This window comes from Oncorhynchus mykiss, chromosome 28 (genome assembly GCF_013265735.2).
Source record: "Oncorhynchus mykiss isolate Arlee chromosome 28, USDA_OmykA_1.1, whole genome shotgun sequence".
NCBI classification, from domain to species: domain Eukaryota; kingdom Metazoa; phylum Chordata; class Actinopteri; order Salmoniformes; family Salmonidae; genus Oncorhynchus; species Oncorhynchus mykiss.
This window is the reverse complement of record NC_048592.1, coordinates 13,286,199-13,304,822: the sequence shown is the minus strand read 5'-3', so window position 1 is coordinate 13,304,822 and position 18,624 is coordinate 13,286,199. Positions and strand designations below refer to the sequence as shown.

Here is an 18,624-nt window from a genome sequence, read left to right as displayed (position 1 = left end):
ACTAACTGTAACCACAGGGCAGGATAATAGCACCCACAGATTCCAGATTATGCCAGTGAATGTCAAACATCAATTTCCTTGATCAAACATTAAAATAATGGAGCCTTGTAGACTTTAAAAAAAATTATAATCCTGAATCTCAAATAGCTAATTGGCTAATGCTATGGGTCATTAACAGACCCTCTTAGCAGAGTCTTTTCCCTGTAATCAGTGGAGAGAGAGAGAGAGAAGTAATAATGTTCGGGGTATGCTCCCAAAAATTCCCTGGACTTCATTAATAGAACAGGGAGGTATGCCCATAATACCCACATTGATTTTCACATTAAAACCCCAACCAAAACAAAACATGTCATGAAAATGAGTAATCATTTTAATGCGAGAAAAAAAATACTGTAGCATCACACTGTTGAGGAAAACTCGTTCCAAGGAACAGGCAGAGCTCATTATTCTGTTTATAAGAGTTTATTCAAGCAATTGCAGGGAAGCTCACACTCCGGATGAAACTGGAGAGGAACTGAACTATTGCTGATGAATTATACTTCATCTACACAAAGAGCTGTTTACCCTTCCTAGGGGAGGCAAGCTTACATGAGAGATAAGGGGTACTTGGCTCCAATTTCTTAAAGCATCGTCCAAACAAGAACAGGTTCTAACCAGTTTTCACAGCCTATGTGTCTAAGATTGGGGAGTGATAAGATCTTTAAAGCCTAAATAGATATAACAAGAATTCAGCCTTTGCTGGGCCTTTAGACAAGGAGACAGTAACAAATCACTATTTTGTGCAGTGTATGAAGAGGGTACTGGACATTTGTGGAAAATTACCAGTGATATAGGACATATAGTATTATTCAACGAAAGCATTTACATAGCATTAGACTGCAACAGACCATTTTGCCCCAACAACACACTATCAAACCTATTGCAATAACATGCCACTCAGCCTGCAGCTTTATGAAGTCCTGTGATTATAACTTGAAACAGTGACAGGAAGGTGAAATACAGCTGTTGAAAGATACAGCTGTTGACAGATATTTCCTTTGGCAACCACTTTATTGTGAAGGACCTCAAAAAAGTGTCGTCGGAGTCTCAATGTCATGTTTTATACACTCATTGAAGATCCTCAAGTCACAACTTAGTTTCTCTTCAGAAGTTAGTGAAAACTCAGGGTTCAGGGTTTGTATAACTTTTCCTGCTGACTGAGTTACAAAATGTAATTATCAGGATTATAAATAAATTCCAGAAAAATATTTGAATACATGAAAATTACACCTTGACCTACAAGTTATTCAACAAGTTATTTTATCCCAAAGAAGATTTCCTATCAAGGGGCTCTTCAAAACCCCTCTCTCCATATTCAAAAGAATAACATGAGATTATTGCTTAAGTGCATCTCTAAAACAGACAATTGGACACCACAATCCAAACAAATCTGAAATCAACTGACTCCCTGCAAAATAGCTGTTGTATATACAGCAAATTAATCTCCTCTAATGACTAGAGCAATTCATTGACATTAATTGTACTGAATTGATTATTGTACCATATAAATCTGGACGGATTCAACTATCATACTAGTATCACCATCTCAAATCAAATCCAAATGGATTGATACATTTTTTTAACCCCATGTCCTTCGACTCTTTATAGCTTTTCAAACCCTTTTCAGAGGAACTGATGAATACATGACTTATCATACGTCCCTTCACCAGAACCAGCCCATATCTACCTCACTACAACCACATGATACAAACATGTAACCCTCTCACAATCTCAGTGGAAGACAAGTCTGACCTAAAAAAACAGTCGTTAAAGGACACATTCATTATATACCAACAAAACATAGAATCACTTGGTGTTGAAATTTGGAGCAATATGTTTACAAACACGTCCACCAATCAAGCTTTGAGCGGGTATGATCAATTATTGCAAGATGGCTGAATGACAAGAAATCACAGTTTCTGAACTAATTTGGGCTGGTGTCCTCAAATCTGGGCACAGCTGTTTTGGGGCTCAGTAAGATGAACACCAATAGGCTGGATGGCTGGCTGACTGCTTATATTCGGGGTCCAAACCCCGAATGTTGTCCTATTCGTCAATGCATCACTGTTACTGCTCTCTGTTAGTTGGTGACGTGTTTACTGGTCCCTCCCCCAGATGAGACATCCTATGAGGCCGGAGTAAAGGTTCAGATTCACACACAGTCAGAGCCTCCTTTCCCCCACCAGCTGGGCTTTGGGGTCGCCCCTGGCTTCCAAACGTTTGTTTCCTCTCAAGAGCAGCGGGTAGCGTACCGTATGTCTGTCTGGGTATGCTGCATGTATGCCACAAGCTAAGAGCCACCCAATTACATTCCCCCTTCAAGTCTTCATGACGGAATGGACCAATCATCTCCCTCCATGTGGCTGTAGTGACTACATTTCAATGTCTGTCCCTTCCTGGTTAATCTCTGTCTTCTGTCTCATTATAACTACCATCACTATGGATTAGGAACACATAATACTATCCTTTCCACTTCAGCTAACACATCCAGCAGTCATTATCCATTCTTTGTCTTCATACAAGCTGTTGTATATGGTGCAACCAGTATTATTGTGCAGTTGTTTTGTTTGTTTTGTTGTTCAGGGCTTTGCATTTGAATGTTTCAGACTGGTAGGATACTCTTCATCTGCTTAATAATGTCTCCTAATGGCCAATCGTTGTGTTTAATGTAGCCCTTTTAGAGCACGGTTCTATCCGTCTAGAGGATCTGATATTTCCCCCGGGCTTTTATTTCCTAAGGGGACAATGGTTATGAGAGCCTGTAGGCTTATTGAAGACTTCAAGTTTTACATTTTAAATCACTTCAAGACTTATGCCGGGTGTACACAACTTTCAAAATCCAAACAAAAGGATTGACGCTGGTACAGATGAGAAGCAGGTGCAGGGAGTGAACATTTAATAGCAACGGACAAGGAATAGGACAGGACAGCGTCGTGACATGAACACATAACGACATTAATTGCAGACGCAGGGAACAAACAGTGGAGCAGACAGAAATGGGGAAGGCAATCAACAAAGTGAAGGAGTCCAGTGAGCGCTAATGCGCGTAATTATGGTGACAGGTGTGCGTAATGAAGGGCAGCCTGGTGCCCTCGAGTGCCAGAGAGGGAGAGCGGGAGCAGGCTTGACAGAGCCTCTCACATTAAACAACCGTCCTTCCTGTCGTTTTTTGTCTTGCACACATAATGGTGCAGTCTCATAAATGTTTTCAGTCAGACATTCATGCTTGCCATACAGTTGAAATATCTAGCCAATACATTTTGAACTGAATAACATTACTTGGGAACTTCAGAGCTGTAATGATGAGACACTTTGGCTTTGGTTAAAGGCAAGTATAAACGCATACTAGTAGTAGTCATCGCTCCAGCTTGAGAGTCTAGGTGATGTCTAGGTCTAGGTGATGTCTAGAGTCTAGGTGATTCTAGGTGATGCAATATAACGTAGCTCTGGCGAGCTATCATTGGCTATTGCTGATCACCGTTCTCAAAACTTGTCATTGCCACATCGTTTAGTGTGCGAACCACTAAGTTGGCAAGACAAAAAAATACAGGGAAGACAGTCGTTTAATGTGAGGCTCAACAATGTTCTAATTTTGAAAGTCGTGTAGTACACCTGGCATTACTTGTTGTTGGGTTGGTATCCAGGTCACTTATGCCTGATTGTTTGTACCGCTGAGCAGCTTTTTTTTTTTTGCAATACTGTTTGTTGAATGCACAAATTGACTGATGACGATAAGTAGCTAGTATTTCTGGAAGTCTTAACACAAGAAGTTTTGTCAAGTAGATTCGTAGTACTGTTAGACTTTCAAACCTTTGAGTTAAGTTTTCTGTACTGTTCGTATCATATCACACTGCAAATAGTTTATCAGGGAAAGTACCCAATCCAACATCATTTGAATAACATTGTGGTTTTTGTTACCATACAGTACATCATTATCAGCTGCATTCATTCCTAAAATGTAGGAAGTCAAGGTTTGCATAAAGTCTGTCAAGACAACAATCCCATTGTATTCATCTAAAAACCTCACAAACATATCTACATACTGTATACAGTAGAACATTCCCTGGGAAGTATTTAAAACAATAATTCCCCATTAATTGTGGTGTCCAGTCTGAAGTTACACATTTACAGATTATATTTGCCCTGTCTCCATACCCTCCATGGTACTCTGCTTTCCTTTCAGCACGAGACCTGACTTGCATCAGTGATTTACTGCATGGTGTCTGCCTGCTGCTTTCTGTGAGCTGTGTTTACCAGCTACACCGTCGTCTGAGTGGAATATTCTTGTAGATGTGAACAGCATCCAGAAAACATTTCATTATGTTCCCTTATTAAACGTTTGATACTTTTCTGTTTAGTTTTTTTGTCTGCTTGTGTGCACTTTTTATGTTGGGTTTCCCGCTGGGCTGGGATTGACTAGCTGTTATTGACAGTGGTTCCTATACTGTGCCAACATACTGAGGGGAAACCTGTGCTCTGTTTTTTTCCCAGCTCCAGTACCTCCCTCCCCCTTGGGGAGACTGCAAGTCCACTCCCATCGACTCTGAGTTCTTCTCCACATACAGCATCACAGCCTGCCGTATCGACTGTGAGACACGCTACCTGGTGGAGAACTGTAACTGCAGGATGGTCCACATGCCGGGTACTCACACACATTGGCTTGACCATCACATAGTTCACCAATGGAATAGGATGAATAATGTTGTTGTTGTTGTTGTTGTTGTTGTTCTGCATGGGAATATGTAATTATGTTAATGCGATGAAGTTCACATTTACAGTGCCTTGCGAAAGTATTCGGCCCCCTTGAACTTTGCGACCTTTTGCCACATTTCAGGCTTCAAACATAAAGATATAAAACTGTATTTTTTCGTGAAGAATCAACAACAAGTGGGACACAATCATGAAGTGGAACGACATTTATTGGATATTTCTAACTTTTTTAACAAATCAAAAACTGAAAAATTGGGCGTGCAAAATTATTCAGCCCCCTTAAGTTAATACTTTGTAGCGCCACCTTTTGCTGCGATTACAGCTGTATGTCTCTATCAGTTTTGCACATCGAGAGACTGAAATTTTTTCCCATTCCTCCTTGCAAAACAGCTCGAGCTCAGTGAGGTTGGATGGAGAGCATTTGTGAACAGCAGTTTTCAGTTCTTTCCACAGATTCTCGATTGGATTCAGGTCTGGACTTTGACTTGGCCATTCTAACACCTGGATATGTTTATTTTTGAACCATTCCATTGTAGATTTTGCTTTATTTTTTGGATCATTGTCTTGTTGGAAGACAAATCTTCATCCCAGTCTCAGGTCTTTTGCAGACTCCATCAGGTTTTCTTCCAGAATGGTCCTGTATTTGGCTCCATCCATCTTCCCATCAATTTTAACCATCTTCCCTGTCCCTGCTGAAGAAAAGCAGGCCCAAACCATGATGCTGCCACCACCATGTTTGACAGTGGGGATGGTGTGTTCAGCTGTGTTGCTTTTATGCCAAACATAACGTTTTGCATTGTTGCCAAAAAGTTCAATTTTGGTTTCATCTGACAAGAGCACCTTCTTCCACATGTTTGGTGTGTCTCCCAGGTGGCTTGTGGCAAACTTTAAACAACACTTTTTATGGATATCTTTAAGAAATGGCTTTCTTCTTGCCACTCTTCCATAAAGGCCAGATTTGTGCAATATACGACTGATTGTTGTCCTATGGACAGAGTCTCCCACCTCAGCTGTAGATCTCTGCAGTTCATCCAGAGTGATCATGGGCCTCTTGGCTGCATCTCTGATCAGTCTTCTCCTTGTATGAGCTGAAAGTTTAGAGGGACGGCCAGGTCTTGGTAGATTTGCAGTGGTCTGATACTCCTTCCATTTCAATATTATCGCTTGCACGGTGCTCCTTGGGATGTTTAAAGCTTGGGAAATCTTTTTGTATCTAAATCCGGCTTTAAACTTCTTCACAACAGTATCTCGGACCTGCCTGGTGTGTTCCTTGTTCTTCATGATGCTCTCTGCGCTTTTAACGGACCTCTGAGACTATCATAGTGCAGGTGCATTTATACGGAGACTTGATTACACACAGGTGGATTGTATTTATCATCATTAGTCATTTAGGTCAACATTGGATCATTCAGAGATCCTCACTGAACTTCTGGAGAGAGTTTGCTGCACTGAAAGTAAAGGGGCTGAATAATTTTGCACGCCCAATTTTTCAGTTTTTGATTTGTTAAAAAAGTTTGAAATATCCAATAAATGTCGTTCCACTTCATGATTGTGTCCCACTTGTTGTTGATTCTTCACAAAAAAAATACAGTTTTATATCTTTATGTTTGAAGCCTGAAATGTGGCAAAAGGTCGCAAAGTTCAAGGGGGCCGAATACTTTCGCAAGGCACTGTATATTTTACACCCCCCCCCCCCCCCATTTATGTTTTACCGCCCTCTCTCTCTTGTTGAATAGGGACCTCAATGGTATGCACACCCGAGCAGTACAAAGACTGTGCAGACCCAGCTTTAGGTAAGGCAGACAATGGTCATGATATCTATATTAGGAATATGAACTTGTTATTAGTAGATACACCACACAACATTTTTATGAAAGCCCTGAAGCACAAGGCAAAAAAAATACAAATACTTACTCTTGGAATTATCTCGTTTGAACGACTTAGTATCTCGTGTGAACAACTTAGTATTTCGTTCAAACGATTTTTCAAAAAACAATTTAGTTGTTATTTGTTCTAATTTAGACCTCATTTGGTTTGTGCAATTGTTGCAGCCATTCATTCACTGATTCCATCCATTGATATTATTATTCATTGCCAGTTCTTTGACAGCCTAAAGCCCGTCTGCTTTGAGTACCAGAGCATGTAAGTGGGCGAGTGTGGAGCGAGGAGCAGAGCATAATTAGAGAACATTTTAAGAAATGTTGTCGGCCTTCTCTCCCACTCCAATTTGGCTCTGGTACTGCTCAGTCACAAACTCGGGGCATGCTCTGCCTATCATTTTTCATTTCCTTTATCCCTATTCTTTTAATTAGGCCTTTTCGGTTGTAATTATTTAGCCTGCCCCACCCACTGTAGCCTTTATCTAGTTTACATTCAACTTTCTAACATTGGGATACGTAGTTTATATTTTGAAGGACTTCAAATGTATTAATGGATGTTTTAGGTAGGCTACTGTAAAATGTGTTTTTTGTTTTTTTGGGGGGGTGGGGGGGGTAGAAACACCAAAATATAAATCAATTTAATGAAGCTAAAATATCAAAAATAAATAATAAAGGACCAGTATCAGCTTCTTTTCATAAATGAAAGGGAATAAATCATCTCAAACTTCATCAAGACTCAAGCACCAACAAGCTGTAGATTGAGCATGGGAAATGTGCTCTACAAATTAATTATTATATAATATAAATATAATAATAATAACAATTATTATTATTATTAAGGCAGGAAAACACATCTAAAAGCTTAATAACATAACGGAATATTAGTGGGAATATAACTGTAATATAAACAAGAGAAAGGAGAATGGAATATACAGTGCCTTCAGAAAGGTTTCACACCCTATGACTTTTTCCACATTTTGTTGAACCTGAGTTGAAAATTGATTTAATTGAGATATTGTGTCACTGGCCTACGTACAAAACCCCATAATATCAAAGTGTAATTATATTTTCAGACATTTTTACAAATTAAGAAAAAATGTAAGCTGAAATGTCTTCAGTCAATAAGTATTCAACCCCCTTGTTATGGCGAGCCTCAATAAATTTTAGAGTTGAAATGTGCATAATATGTCACATAACAAGTTGCATGGACTCACTGTGTGCAATAATAGTGTTTAACATGATTTTTGAATGACTACGTAATTTTTGTACCCAACACATGTCCCTCAGTCAAGCAGTGAATTTTAAAAACAGATTAAACCACAAAGACCAAGAAGGTTTTCCAATGCCTCACAAACAATGGTTAGAATCACCTTTAGTAGTCTATTAATAGATGGGTTAAAATAAAAAGCAGACATTGAATATACCCTTAAGCATGGTAAAGTTATTAATTACACTTTGGATAGTTTATCAATACACCAAGTCACTGCAAAGATACAGCCATCCTTCCTAACTCAGTTGCCAGAGAGGAAGGAAACCGCTCAGATATATGAGGCCAATGGTGACTTATAGTTACAGAGTTTAATGGCTGTGATAGGAGAAAACTGAGGATGGATCAACAACGTAGTTACTCGACAATACTAACTTAAATGACTTGTACAATTTTTTTTTCTCCAAAACAATAAGGCACTCAAGTAAAACTGCAAAAATGTGGCAAAGAAATGCACTTTATGTGCTGAATACAAAGAGTTATGTTTAGGGCAAATCCAACACAACACATCACTGAGTACCACTCTTCACATTTTCAAGCAGAGTGGTTGCATCATGTTATGGGTATGCTTGTCATCGGCAAGAACTAGGACGTTTTTTTATGATAAAAATAAACAGAATAGAGCTAAGCACAGGCAAAATCCTGGAGGAAAACGTGGTTCACTTTTCTTTCCAACAGACACTGGGAGACAAACTCACCTTTCAGCAGGACAATAGCCTAAAACACAAGGCTTACCAAGATGCTTAACCAAGTTGCTTACCAAGATGCTTACCAAGATGACATTGAATGTTGCTGAGTGGCCTAGTTACAGTTTGACTTATATCAGCTCGAAAATCTATGGCAAGACTTGAAAATGATTGTCTAGCATTGATCAACAACCAACTTGACAGAGCTTGAATATATTTTTTAAGAATCATGTGCAAATATTGTACAATCCAGGTGTGCAAAGCTCTTAGAAACATCCCCAGGAAAACTCACAGCTCTAATCACTACCAAAGGTGATTCTAACATGTATTGATTCCGGGATGTAAATACTTATGTAAATATAATCAAAAGTTAATTGTTAAAAAAATAAAAAGTTTTCACTTTGTCATTATGGGGTATTGTGTTTAGATTGGTGAGAACAAAAATCTATTTAACATTTAACATATTTTGAATTCAAACACAACAACATGTAACACAACAACATGTAAATAAGTCAAGGGGTGTAAATACTTTATGAAGGCACTGTATTCGGGGCGGCAGGGTAGCCTAGTGGTTAGAGCGTTGGACTAGTAACCGGAAGGTTGCGAGTTCAAACCCCCGAGCTGACAAGGTACAAATCTGTCGTTCTGCCCCTGAACAGGCAGTTAACCCACTGTTCCCAGGCCGTCATTGAAAATAAGAATATGTTAGTAACTGACTTGCCTGGTTAAATAAAGGTAAAATAAAAAAAATAAAAAATAAAAATTCGAAAAAGCCTGAATGTAAGTAGACCCCTTTCCTTCAATCAAATTACCTAGTGGTCTCATGGGCAGGATGTTATTAATACTTTTCATAATTTCATAATTAATAAGCATTCTTTCTTTTTTTTACACCGAAAATATATTGTTTTTATGTCCAAATGTCTGTGATGTAATAGTGGGATGCAAACTTCAAATGTAAGACATTTCAAATCTATATCTGAATAGCCTAGTGGTTAGAGGGTTGGACTAGTAACCGGAAGGTTGTAAGTTCAAACCCCCGAGCTGACAAGGTACAAATCTGTCGTTCTGCCCCTGAACAGGCAAGTTAACCCACTAGGCCATCATTGAAAATAAGAATTTGTTCTTAACTGACTTGCCTGGTTAAATAAAGGTAAAAAATAAAATAAAAAAAGGCAGTCTCTGATTCAGAGCGGTTGGGTTTAAAGTGGAAGACACATTTCAGTTGAAGGCATTCAGTTGTGCAATGGATGGAATCAGTGAATGAATGGCTGCAGCAACCATTACATGGTCTGACAAGCTACATAACAAATGAGGCCTAATTAGATAAAATAACAATGACGTCAATCAAACTAGATAATAAGTCGCTCAAATGATATAGTATCTCGCTTGAATGACTGAGCATCTCATTTGAAAGACGTTTGAATAACTTTTTTTACTAAGTTGTTTCAATAAGATACTAAGTCATTTGAACGAGACACTAAGTCGTTCAAATGAGTATACTAAGTTCTTCAAAGAAGATAATTCTAAAGTCTTAAGTATTTTTTTTAAATGCTGCCTTTGGCATCAGGGCTTCTATACAGCTTTTATACAATTTTGAAATAAGGAACTGCTGAAAAGCAAAGGTTGTTTTTGCAGCATCTTTTAAATTGCACTACTTTTCAAGTCAAATCAAATTGTATTGGTCACATACACATGGTTAGCAGATGTTAATGTGAGTGTAGCGAAATGCTTGTACATCTAATCAAACAATTTCCAAACAACTACCAAATACACACATCTAAAGGGGTGAATGAGAAAATGTACATATAAATATATGGATGAGCGATGACCAAGTGGCATAAGCAAGATGCAATAGATGGTATAAAATACAGTATATACATATGATATGAGTAATGTAAGATATGTAAAAATTATTAAAGTGCCATTATTTAAAGTGGGATTTTTTTGAAGTGACTAGTGATCCATTTATTCAAGTGGTCAGTGACTGGGTCTCAATGTAGGCAGCAGCCTCTCTGAGTTAGTGATTGCTGTTAAGCAGTCTGATGGCCTTGAGATAGAAGCTGTTTTTCAGTCTCTCGGTCCCAGCTTTGGTGCACCTGTACTGACTTTGCCTTCTGGATGCTAGCGGTGTGTACAGGCAGTGGCTTGGGTGGTTGATGTCCTTGATGATCTTTTTGGCCTTCCTGTGACATTGGGTGTTGTAGGTGTCATGGAGGGCACGTAGTTTGCCCCCGTTGATGCGTTGTGTAGACCACACAACCCTCTGGAGAGCAATGCGGTTGAGGGCGGTACAGTTGCCGTACCAGGCTGTGAGTTGGAGGCATGCATGGCCACGCTGTCGTGGGTGAACAGGGAGTACAGGAGGGGGCTGAGCACGCACCCTTGTGGGGCCCCATTGATGAGGATCAGCGGAGTGGAGATGTTGTTTCCTACCTTCACCATCAGGGGGCAACCCGTCAGAAAGTCCAGGACCCAATTGCACAGGGCGGGGTTGAGACCCAAGGCCTCTAGCTTGATGATGAGCTTGGAGGGTACTATGGTGTTGAATGCTGAGCTATAGTCAATGAATAGCATTCTTACCTCTTGTCCAGATGGGATAGGGCAGTGTGATGGCGATTTCAATGTCTGTGGACCTGTTGGGGCGGTAAGCAAACTGAAGTGGGCCTAGGGTGGCCGGTAAGGTGGAGGTGATATGACCCTTGACTAGTCTCTCAAAGAACTTCATGATGACAGAAGTGAGTGCTACGGGGGTGGTAGTCATTTAGTTCAGTTATCTTTGCCTTCTTGGGTACAGGAACAATGGTGGCCATCTTGAAGCATGTGGGGACAGCTTACTGGGTGAATTGTTTCCAGTAGGCTATATTCTTATCACCTTTTTGAAAACATAGACTCCCGTTCAATTGTCATCCTCCACAGACTTCTTGGTAGAAAAGGACAATGACTACTGTGTGTGTGAGACACCATGCAACATGATACGCTATGGCAAGGAGCTGTCCATGGTGAAAATACCCAGTAAAGCCTCTGCCAAATATCTGGCCAAGAAATTCAACAAAACTGAGCAATACATCGGGTAAGTACCTGGAAAGTTAAAGTGAGTTAACATAAGTGGTGTAGGGATCATATGTTTGCATTTTGATAAGAAACCTATCATGAATGAAGCATGATTTTGTTATCCACAGTTCACATTACGATTGAGAAGTAATGCAAAATGTCTCAGAATTGATAAACAAAATCAATCAATTGTTTCTCTAAGATGTACGTTGCAGCGTAACACCTTTTGGATGTGTTTTTTTTATTATAATTTTTTTTGTCCCTAGAGAAAACGTACTCGTCCTGGACATCTTCTTTGAGGCGTTGAATTATGAGAAGATTGAGCAGAAGAAAGCGTATGAAATTGCAGGGTTGCTTGGTGAGAGATTTTCTTCCCTACCAGGCTCATTATCTGTTTTTACCGACAGAGAGGAAACGCACTAGACCTAAAACTCAAATCCTCAGCAAGCACTGGGCTAAACTCCTTTTGAGGCTGTTTTCTTTTTAACCTTTTCTTTTAGAGTCTCGGCTGAATGTGTTTTTATATTGTACTTTGAAAGAGCACTCAGTCAGGAGAGGCGGATAAAAAGCAATGTCTGGATGGACAGTCCACAGTCTCACAGTTTCCGCTCAGCTGGCTGAGATACTAAGAGTTCAAGTAAATGTTTCAATAAGGGTTTAAGGCACTATGTTATTACCTGACCGACTGGGTTTTTGCCCTGTCCATGTCTGTTCATCTGTCATCCTCTTTTCAGGTGACATCGGAGGTCAGATGGGTCTGTTCATTGGAGCCAGTGTTTTAACGATACTGGAAATTTTCGACTACTTATATGAGGTAAAGTGGAAGCACTCACATTTGTTTAATCACCTTAAAGTATTCTCAAGTAGTACTGTAGAGTTAATGATGATGAATTGTCTGAATTTAATCAAAAATAAGATAAGTCCTTAACCTAATGATATTGTCTGTCTATATGGGTTGAAGTGTTTGCATGTGCCTGGATTGTTGTGATGTTAACGAGATGTTCTTTTATTTAGGTATTTAAGGATAAGGTTTTGGGTTACTTCATGCGCAAGAAGCGACCACAGCGTTGTCCGAGTGACAATCTGGTAATTTGAGTCTCCCACACTGCACTGGTTTGTAGTTCTGCACTGCACTACAAACAAAATAACGCAATGTCATGTTTCAGAAACTCAAGGCTTTTTCATGACCAGTCAATGACAGAGGTGGAACACTAATCAATGTGAGCACTTTTTCCTTAATTATAGACAGTATGTGCCCAAACGCCTGGTTCCAAGGTAGTGAAAAATCCCTGGGTTTCTGTTTCTGCATGAGATGTCTGCATGCACGGTTGCTTCAATCTTGGAGTTTGGCCCATAAACTGATGTGAAAGAGAAGGTGAGGGAAAATATGTCCTGGCCCTACTCCTGAGATAACTGTAGCTACATGTACCAAGAAGGTACTTTCCCTACTAATATTTATTTTTAAAACTCTCTATTTTGATAAGACTGAACGGACAGGAAAGCTTTAAAATACACTTTTGTTGTTGATAGTTAAACCTATCAAATATTATAGATTTGGACACTTAGACATAGTTTTGACTTTTAGTAATTTAAACAGCTGAAAAAGCAAGATGTGTTTGATAATTATATTCATAGATATGGTTCTGTATTTTTGTGTGTATGTTCAAATAAAAGGTTATGTCAGGTTTATTCAGAGCATTCCATGTGACAAAGGATAGAGAAAAGTAAAATTGTTCAACTGGATGTACCCTATGAAAGATCCACTATTGGCATTGAATCCTGTCATTATATACACATTGTGTGAGCACTATGGCTGCGTTACACAGCCAGCCCTATTCTGATTTTTTTTGTCTTTTGACCAATCAGATCAGCTTGGAAAAGATCTGATGTGATTGGTCAAAAGACCAATTATTGAAGAAAATAAAAAAATATCAGAATTGGGCTGCCTGTGAAAATATCAGCTTGGTAGTGATGGAACCCATCATATCTGAACAGTTAAATCTGGGCAGATGGAATAAAAACATCCCTGTTTCCATGCCTGTTACCTTGTTTCATAGTAAATCAACAGAGTAGAGTTTAAAAAATACCTTTTGTGGCATTTCACATCAAGTTTTCCTCAGGCTTTAGATGGTTTAAATCAGCAGGAGCCAACAATGTTATATTACATACGTTACTGGAGGCACGTACTGCAACATGAAACAAGAACAGGGAGCTTTAGGTGGATGTAATGCTGTGTTTCACTACCACATATAGTTTCTCCACCCATGTCATGGACTCATCCATTATTGAAGGCTTTCTTTGCATTAAAACATAATGATAAGCCATTTGTGATACCTTTGACTCTCATGTTCTCCAATCCTCTCCTTCTTTTCTGCCAACTCCATTCACCTTCTCTCCTCTCTAACCACCCAGTGAGTCAATCTGCATTAGATAAAGTGCTAAATGAAAACAGTATGAGACAGTGCAACCTACTGTACGCTAAAATATAGTCATGCACATGACTGTTAAATGTAGTGGTATAATAGTTCTAGGACTACTTATTTAACATAGTACATTATATATACTAAAATGAAGGGAGCAAATAGCAACCATTTTCATAACAAGATACAGTATGTTTATTATTGAATGATGAATATCTACCCTTTTTTAAGCATTACAAAACATACATGGCAGAGACTAGCAATGGTATCTTGCTTTCTCAAATTGATCTGATTTTTGAAACTTTCATTGAAATCAAATGGCTGAACGGAGGTAGCTCTCTGTGACCTTTAAGTATTAGTGTGCAGTGTTCTTGTCTATACTCAATCGATTACACAGGGCTGTAGGCCTAGCCGTTTTGCACAGACAAACTTACTTGGAGCCAATTGTTTTACTTATCAGCTCTGCATTTGATATTTTTGGGGTCACCCTCATCTTTCTATTTTTCATCATGTCTATTCCAGGAGTTTCCAGAGAACCCAACCAGCCCTGGTGTCACGCCTAATCATGCCCCCAGGTAGCAAACCCCATTGATAATAGATCCTCCCTCCCATACTGTCCTTCTTTTTCAGACATTCTGGGAACCATTTCATACATTTCCTTCCTGGTTAACAAGCTGTTGGTTCACCTAAAGCTGATTTGGTGGTTGATTTTGTAGAGACACAAGTAGTGATCATTTTGTAAATGTGCTTTTCCAACACAGCAGTAGGTCAATGATATTATAGCCAATGTAAATGCATTTTCCTCTGTAGATACCATTTTGAAATCAATGATTCTCAATGCCATAAATCACTTTGCCTTCCGAGATTATTATCGGTTTTATTATAAACAATGAGTTGGTTAGATTCTACATCTGTTAAGAACGCTTGGAACTTTGCTAGTCAGCAATACAGTCTTCCTTCTTTTTGTTTCTGAAGATGCTTTTTCTTCCCTTAGGATAAAATGCAGTTTTCCTGAGAAAAATATAGATATAGAAATACAGCACTTGTTGTAGATAGTACAATAAAAGCCGATCCGCAGGGATCATCGATATTATTTCCTACTAGCTTTCCTGCAGGACCGAGGTCCGTTTTAGGGGACCATTTGTACTGGATCCTGTGCCCAATAACATCACTAGATGCATTCCTTAGTGATGCTATCACAGGTCTGCATGCAATGCAGTTTGCACCAAATGAAATGGTTGTTCATCTGCTTGAATAGCGATCTACATCTTTGGCTATTGCTTCTTTTGAACCCACACAACGGCAATATATTAACTGAAACAACCGCAGTTGCACTAAACGTATGCAAACATAATGTGTGTGTCAATGACCATGTACAAATGAAGGTACTAATATCGAGACAAGGACTGAAAAAACTGTTTTCTTTTCTCTTTCCCTCCTTCGCCCATGCCATACCCCTCTTATCTTTCTCTCGTACTCTTTCATCTCTCTACCCATACCGTGAAACATTACTGACCTGTTGTAACTGTCCCCTGCACTACCACGTTAATCATTTTTCTTTCTATGTTATCCCATTTGTATTGAATTATTTTGTCAATGTGTACACTATGCTTTCAACCATCTTCCTGTCTGATGCATCCACGATGGTTAACATCATGTTATGTCACTTCCTTCTGTATTCTGTTTTCCATTTGGTCCCGGTTATGTTGAATGCTCATTTATTTATTGTTCTTTTTCTCTTGTTAATGTCACATCCTCTCCCATTTTTACTGCAACCTGCATGCCTCTCTCTTCTTCTCCTCACTCTCTCATCACCCACCCCTTAATACGGTTGAACTCCTCTTCCCCCTTACTTTGTCTTCCAGAGCACCTGTGACACCCTCCGGAGTCACTCGGACAGTCTCGGATTCACACCGAACATGTTACCTCGTCACCCGACTCTAGGCAACTTTGAGGAGTTTGCTTGTTGACAACATAAAACAGGGTGGGACCTGGGATCTTCGGGGTTTGACAGCAAACTGTGAAATAACTTATATATTATTACAAACATGGTCAGTGATAAATACTCAAAGAGTAGTAGGATCTGTGAATTGCCTGAATAGAAATAGAATACTATCATAAGAATAAACCACTTTTAAAACAGAACTCAGGTGATAGGGCCATATCAAGGCATCGACTCTACACTATGTATTGGATGTTTCATTCATGTTGCATTCACTTTAAACAGGGTGACATTAGAGTGTGTTTGAATCGGGTTTAATCAGCCTATTAAAGTTTCAGCTTAGTAATGTAAATGGAAAGGCCTTCAGAGCGGTCTCATTTTATCTAAATTTATACACCTTTGTAATCACAGTCCGTTCTGGTGTGCTGAATATCGAACCGAGAGGCTAGCGATGGTTAGCACGTGTAGCATCAGCATATCCAGGTCCATTCGTAAATAGAACAAGAGAGGAAGTTGAAAGATATCTTTCTGGTACCACTCTTTCATTTAGTATACCTCATTGTGAGTAAGAAAAATCAGATTTCAGTGATGCCTACTCAACTATGATCACAATGCTCCAAGGAGCTGACTTGAATCCCAGTAGTAGACTGCTGTTGTAATTGTTGCCTTGTTGTACTCAAGTTATTCTGTTCTGAGATTCTTGATCATCTCATTGATTTGAAGTATAATACCAAGTGATGAAAGCCTCTTGTGTAAGGTTCCAAGAAGATACGCTTTTGCAAGATCACTGAATGCCATTCTTGTTTACAAGTTACATATTGAAGAGGGGAAAACAAGTGTATATGTTTGCACAAATGAACAATCACAAACTTTTCCATAGATTTTTAGAAAATACGAACATTGTCCATGGTTATGTATAGTGCTCCGCTCAATGTTTTCTATCTGTTTACTGCTGAAAAACAATTCACATCAATGACTAAATGTTATTCTGTCGTGGTTTCTCTTTTTTTTTTTGGGGGGGGGGGGGGGGGGGGGGGGGTAGTGTTATCAGACTGGCTGGACTGTCACTGGAAAAGAGCACCAATCACAGGAGTCTGCTGTAACTTAGCCTCCCTTCTTTTTCACCACTTTCATTAGAATAGATAAACAAGCAAGACGATGCACCCATCCTTAAAGTTAACATATGTGGGTGTTGAAATGGTTTTGTTCCATGGTCATGGCTTTTAACTGCTACAGAAACACTCATTAGCACAAGTCCCCTGTGATAGTAATAGATTCTCTATTGGAAACTAGTGAAATACAAACATTTTCAAGGTGGTGTTCTAAATATTGATTGAAATGTGTAAATACTAGATCAAAAATAAAGAAATGAAATCTTGCTCGTATGTTGATATATTTAAATGCAAAAAACAAAATATAGAAATATCCATTATTGCTGTTGCACCAGAAGGGAATTAGAGGACATTGCATTTGGATGGGAGCAGCTCACTTGCCATACGAACACACAATGGCCTACCCCAAGGATTGCCTATTAATCTGTGTTGATACCCAAGTTGACCTCAAGTGTCTTCCAACTTCCATTTAATTTCAGGACCGGACGCCGAGACAGATTATTACAGTGCTTCAAAAACATTCTATTCAGTTCAGTTGGTTTGTAACACTGAAATGCATTGTATAACTGCATTCTTATATACTATTGTTATTGAAATTTCAGTACATGTAATAAGACTCAAATAACAGTCAGTTTGTGATGTGTAAATGATCAAATATAATAAACTGTATATTTAACCACCATCCTATGTACACACCTTTTAATCTTTGTTGTCAGTCTAATTGCTCTCATGCTACTGTTCCTGTTCATCACAGTTATCCATGCTATATATATATATATACATATATGCTGTATATACACTATTGTTCAAAAGTTTGGGGTCACTTAGAAATGTCCTTGTTTTTGAAAGAAAAGCAACATTTTTGTGTCCATTATAATAACATCAAATTGATCAGAAATACAGTGTAGACACTGTTAATGTGGTAAATGACTGTTGTAGCTGGAAACAGCAGATTTCTTTATGAAATACATAGGAATACAGAGGAACTTTATCAGCAACCATCACTCCATTTTGAAAGGCAAATTGATCGTTATAAAACCCTTCTGAAATTATGTTAGCACAGCTGAAAACTATTGTCCTGATTAAAGAAGCAATATAAAACAGGCCTTCTTTAGACTAGTTGAGTATCTGGAGCATCAGCATTTCTGGGTTCGATTACAGGCTCAAAATTGCCAGAAACAAAGAACATTCTTCTGAAACTCGTCAGTCTATTCTTGTTCTGAGAAATTAAGAATATTCCATGCGAGAAATTGCCAAGAAACATCTCGTACAGCACTGTGTACTACTCCCTTCACAGAACAGCGCAAACTGGCACTAACCAGAATAGAAAGAGGAGTGGGAGGCCCCAGTGCACAACTGAGCAAGAGGACAAGTGCATTAGAGTGTCTAGTTTGAGAAACAGACGCTTCACAAGTCCTCAACTGGCAGCTTCATTAAATAGTACCCGCAAAACACCAGTCTCAACATCAACAGTGAAGAGGCGAAATGCATTGAATCAGAAATGGGATGATCAAGGT

General features: G+C 39.0%; 1 protein-coding gene across 4 annotated transcripts in view; it reads left to right on the top strand.

Moving 5' to 3' along the window:
- The window catches only part of LOC110508588 (acid-sensing ion channel 1C), a 194,174-nt gene extending 176,385 nt beyond the window's left edge, over positions 1 to 17,789 (top strand). For 2 of the 4 annotated variants that reach the window (XM_021589208.2, XM_021589205.2), the window contains exons 4-11: positions 4,531 to 4,681; positions 6,486 to 6,542; positions 11,499 to 11,652; positions 11,900 to 11,991; positions 12,368 to 12,447; positions 12,648 to 12,719; positions 14,576 to 14,628; positions 15,919 to 17,789. In XM_021589208.2, coding sequence (XP_021444883.1) covers positions 4,531 to 4,681; positions 6,486 to 6,542; positions 11,499 to 11,652; positions 11,900 to 11,991; positions 12,368 to 12,447; positions 12,648 to 12,719; positions 14,576 to 14,628; positions 15,919 to 15,997 — 738 coding nt within the window. In that variant the 3' untranslated portion in view covers positions 15,998 to 17,789. Of the gene's footprint in view, positions 1 to 2,154; positions 2,283 to 4,530; positions 4,682 to 6,485; positions 6,543 to 11,498; positions 11,653 to 11,899; positions 11,992 to 12,367; positions 12,448 to 12,647; positions 12,720 to 14,575; positions 14,629 to 15,918 lie in introns of all 4 variants that reach the window. The other 2 variants (XM_021589206.2, XM_021589207.2) reach the window with 2 other exon arrangements.
- The last annotated feature ends 835 nt before the right edge of the window (positions 17,790 to 18,624 follow it).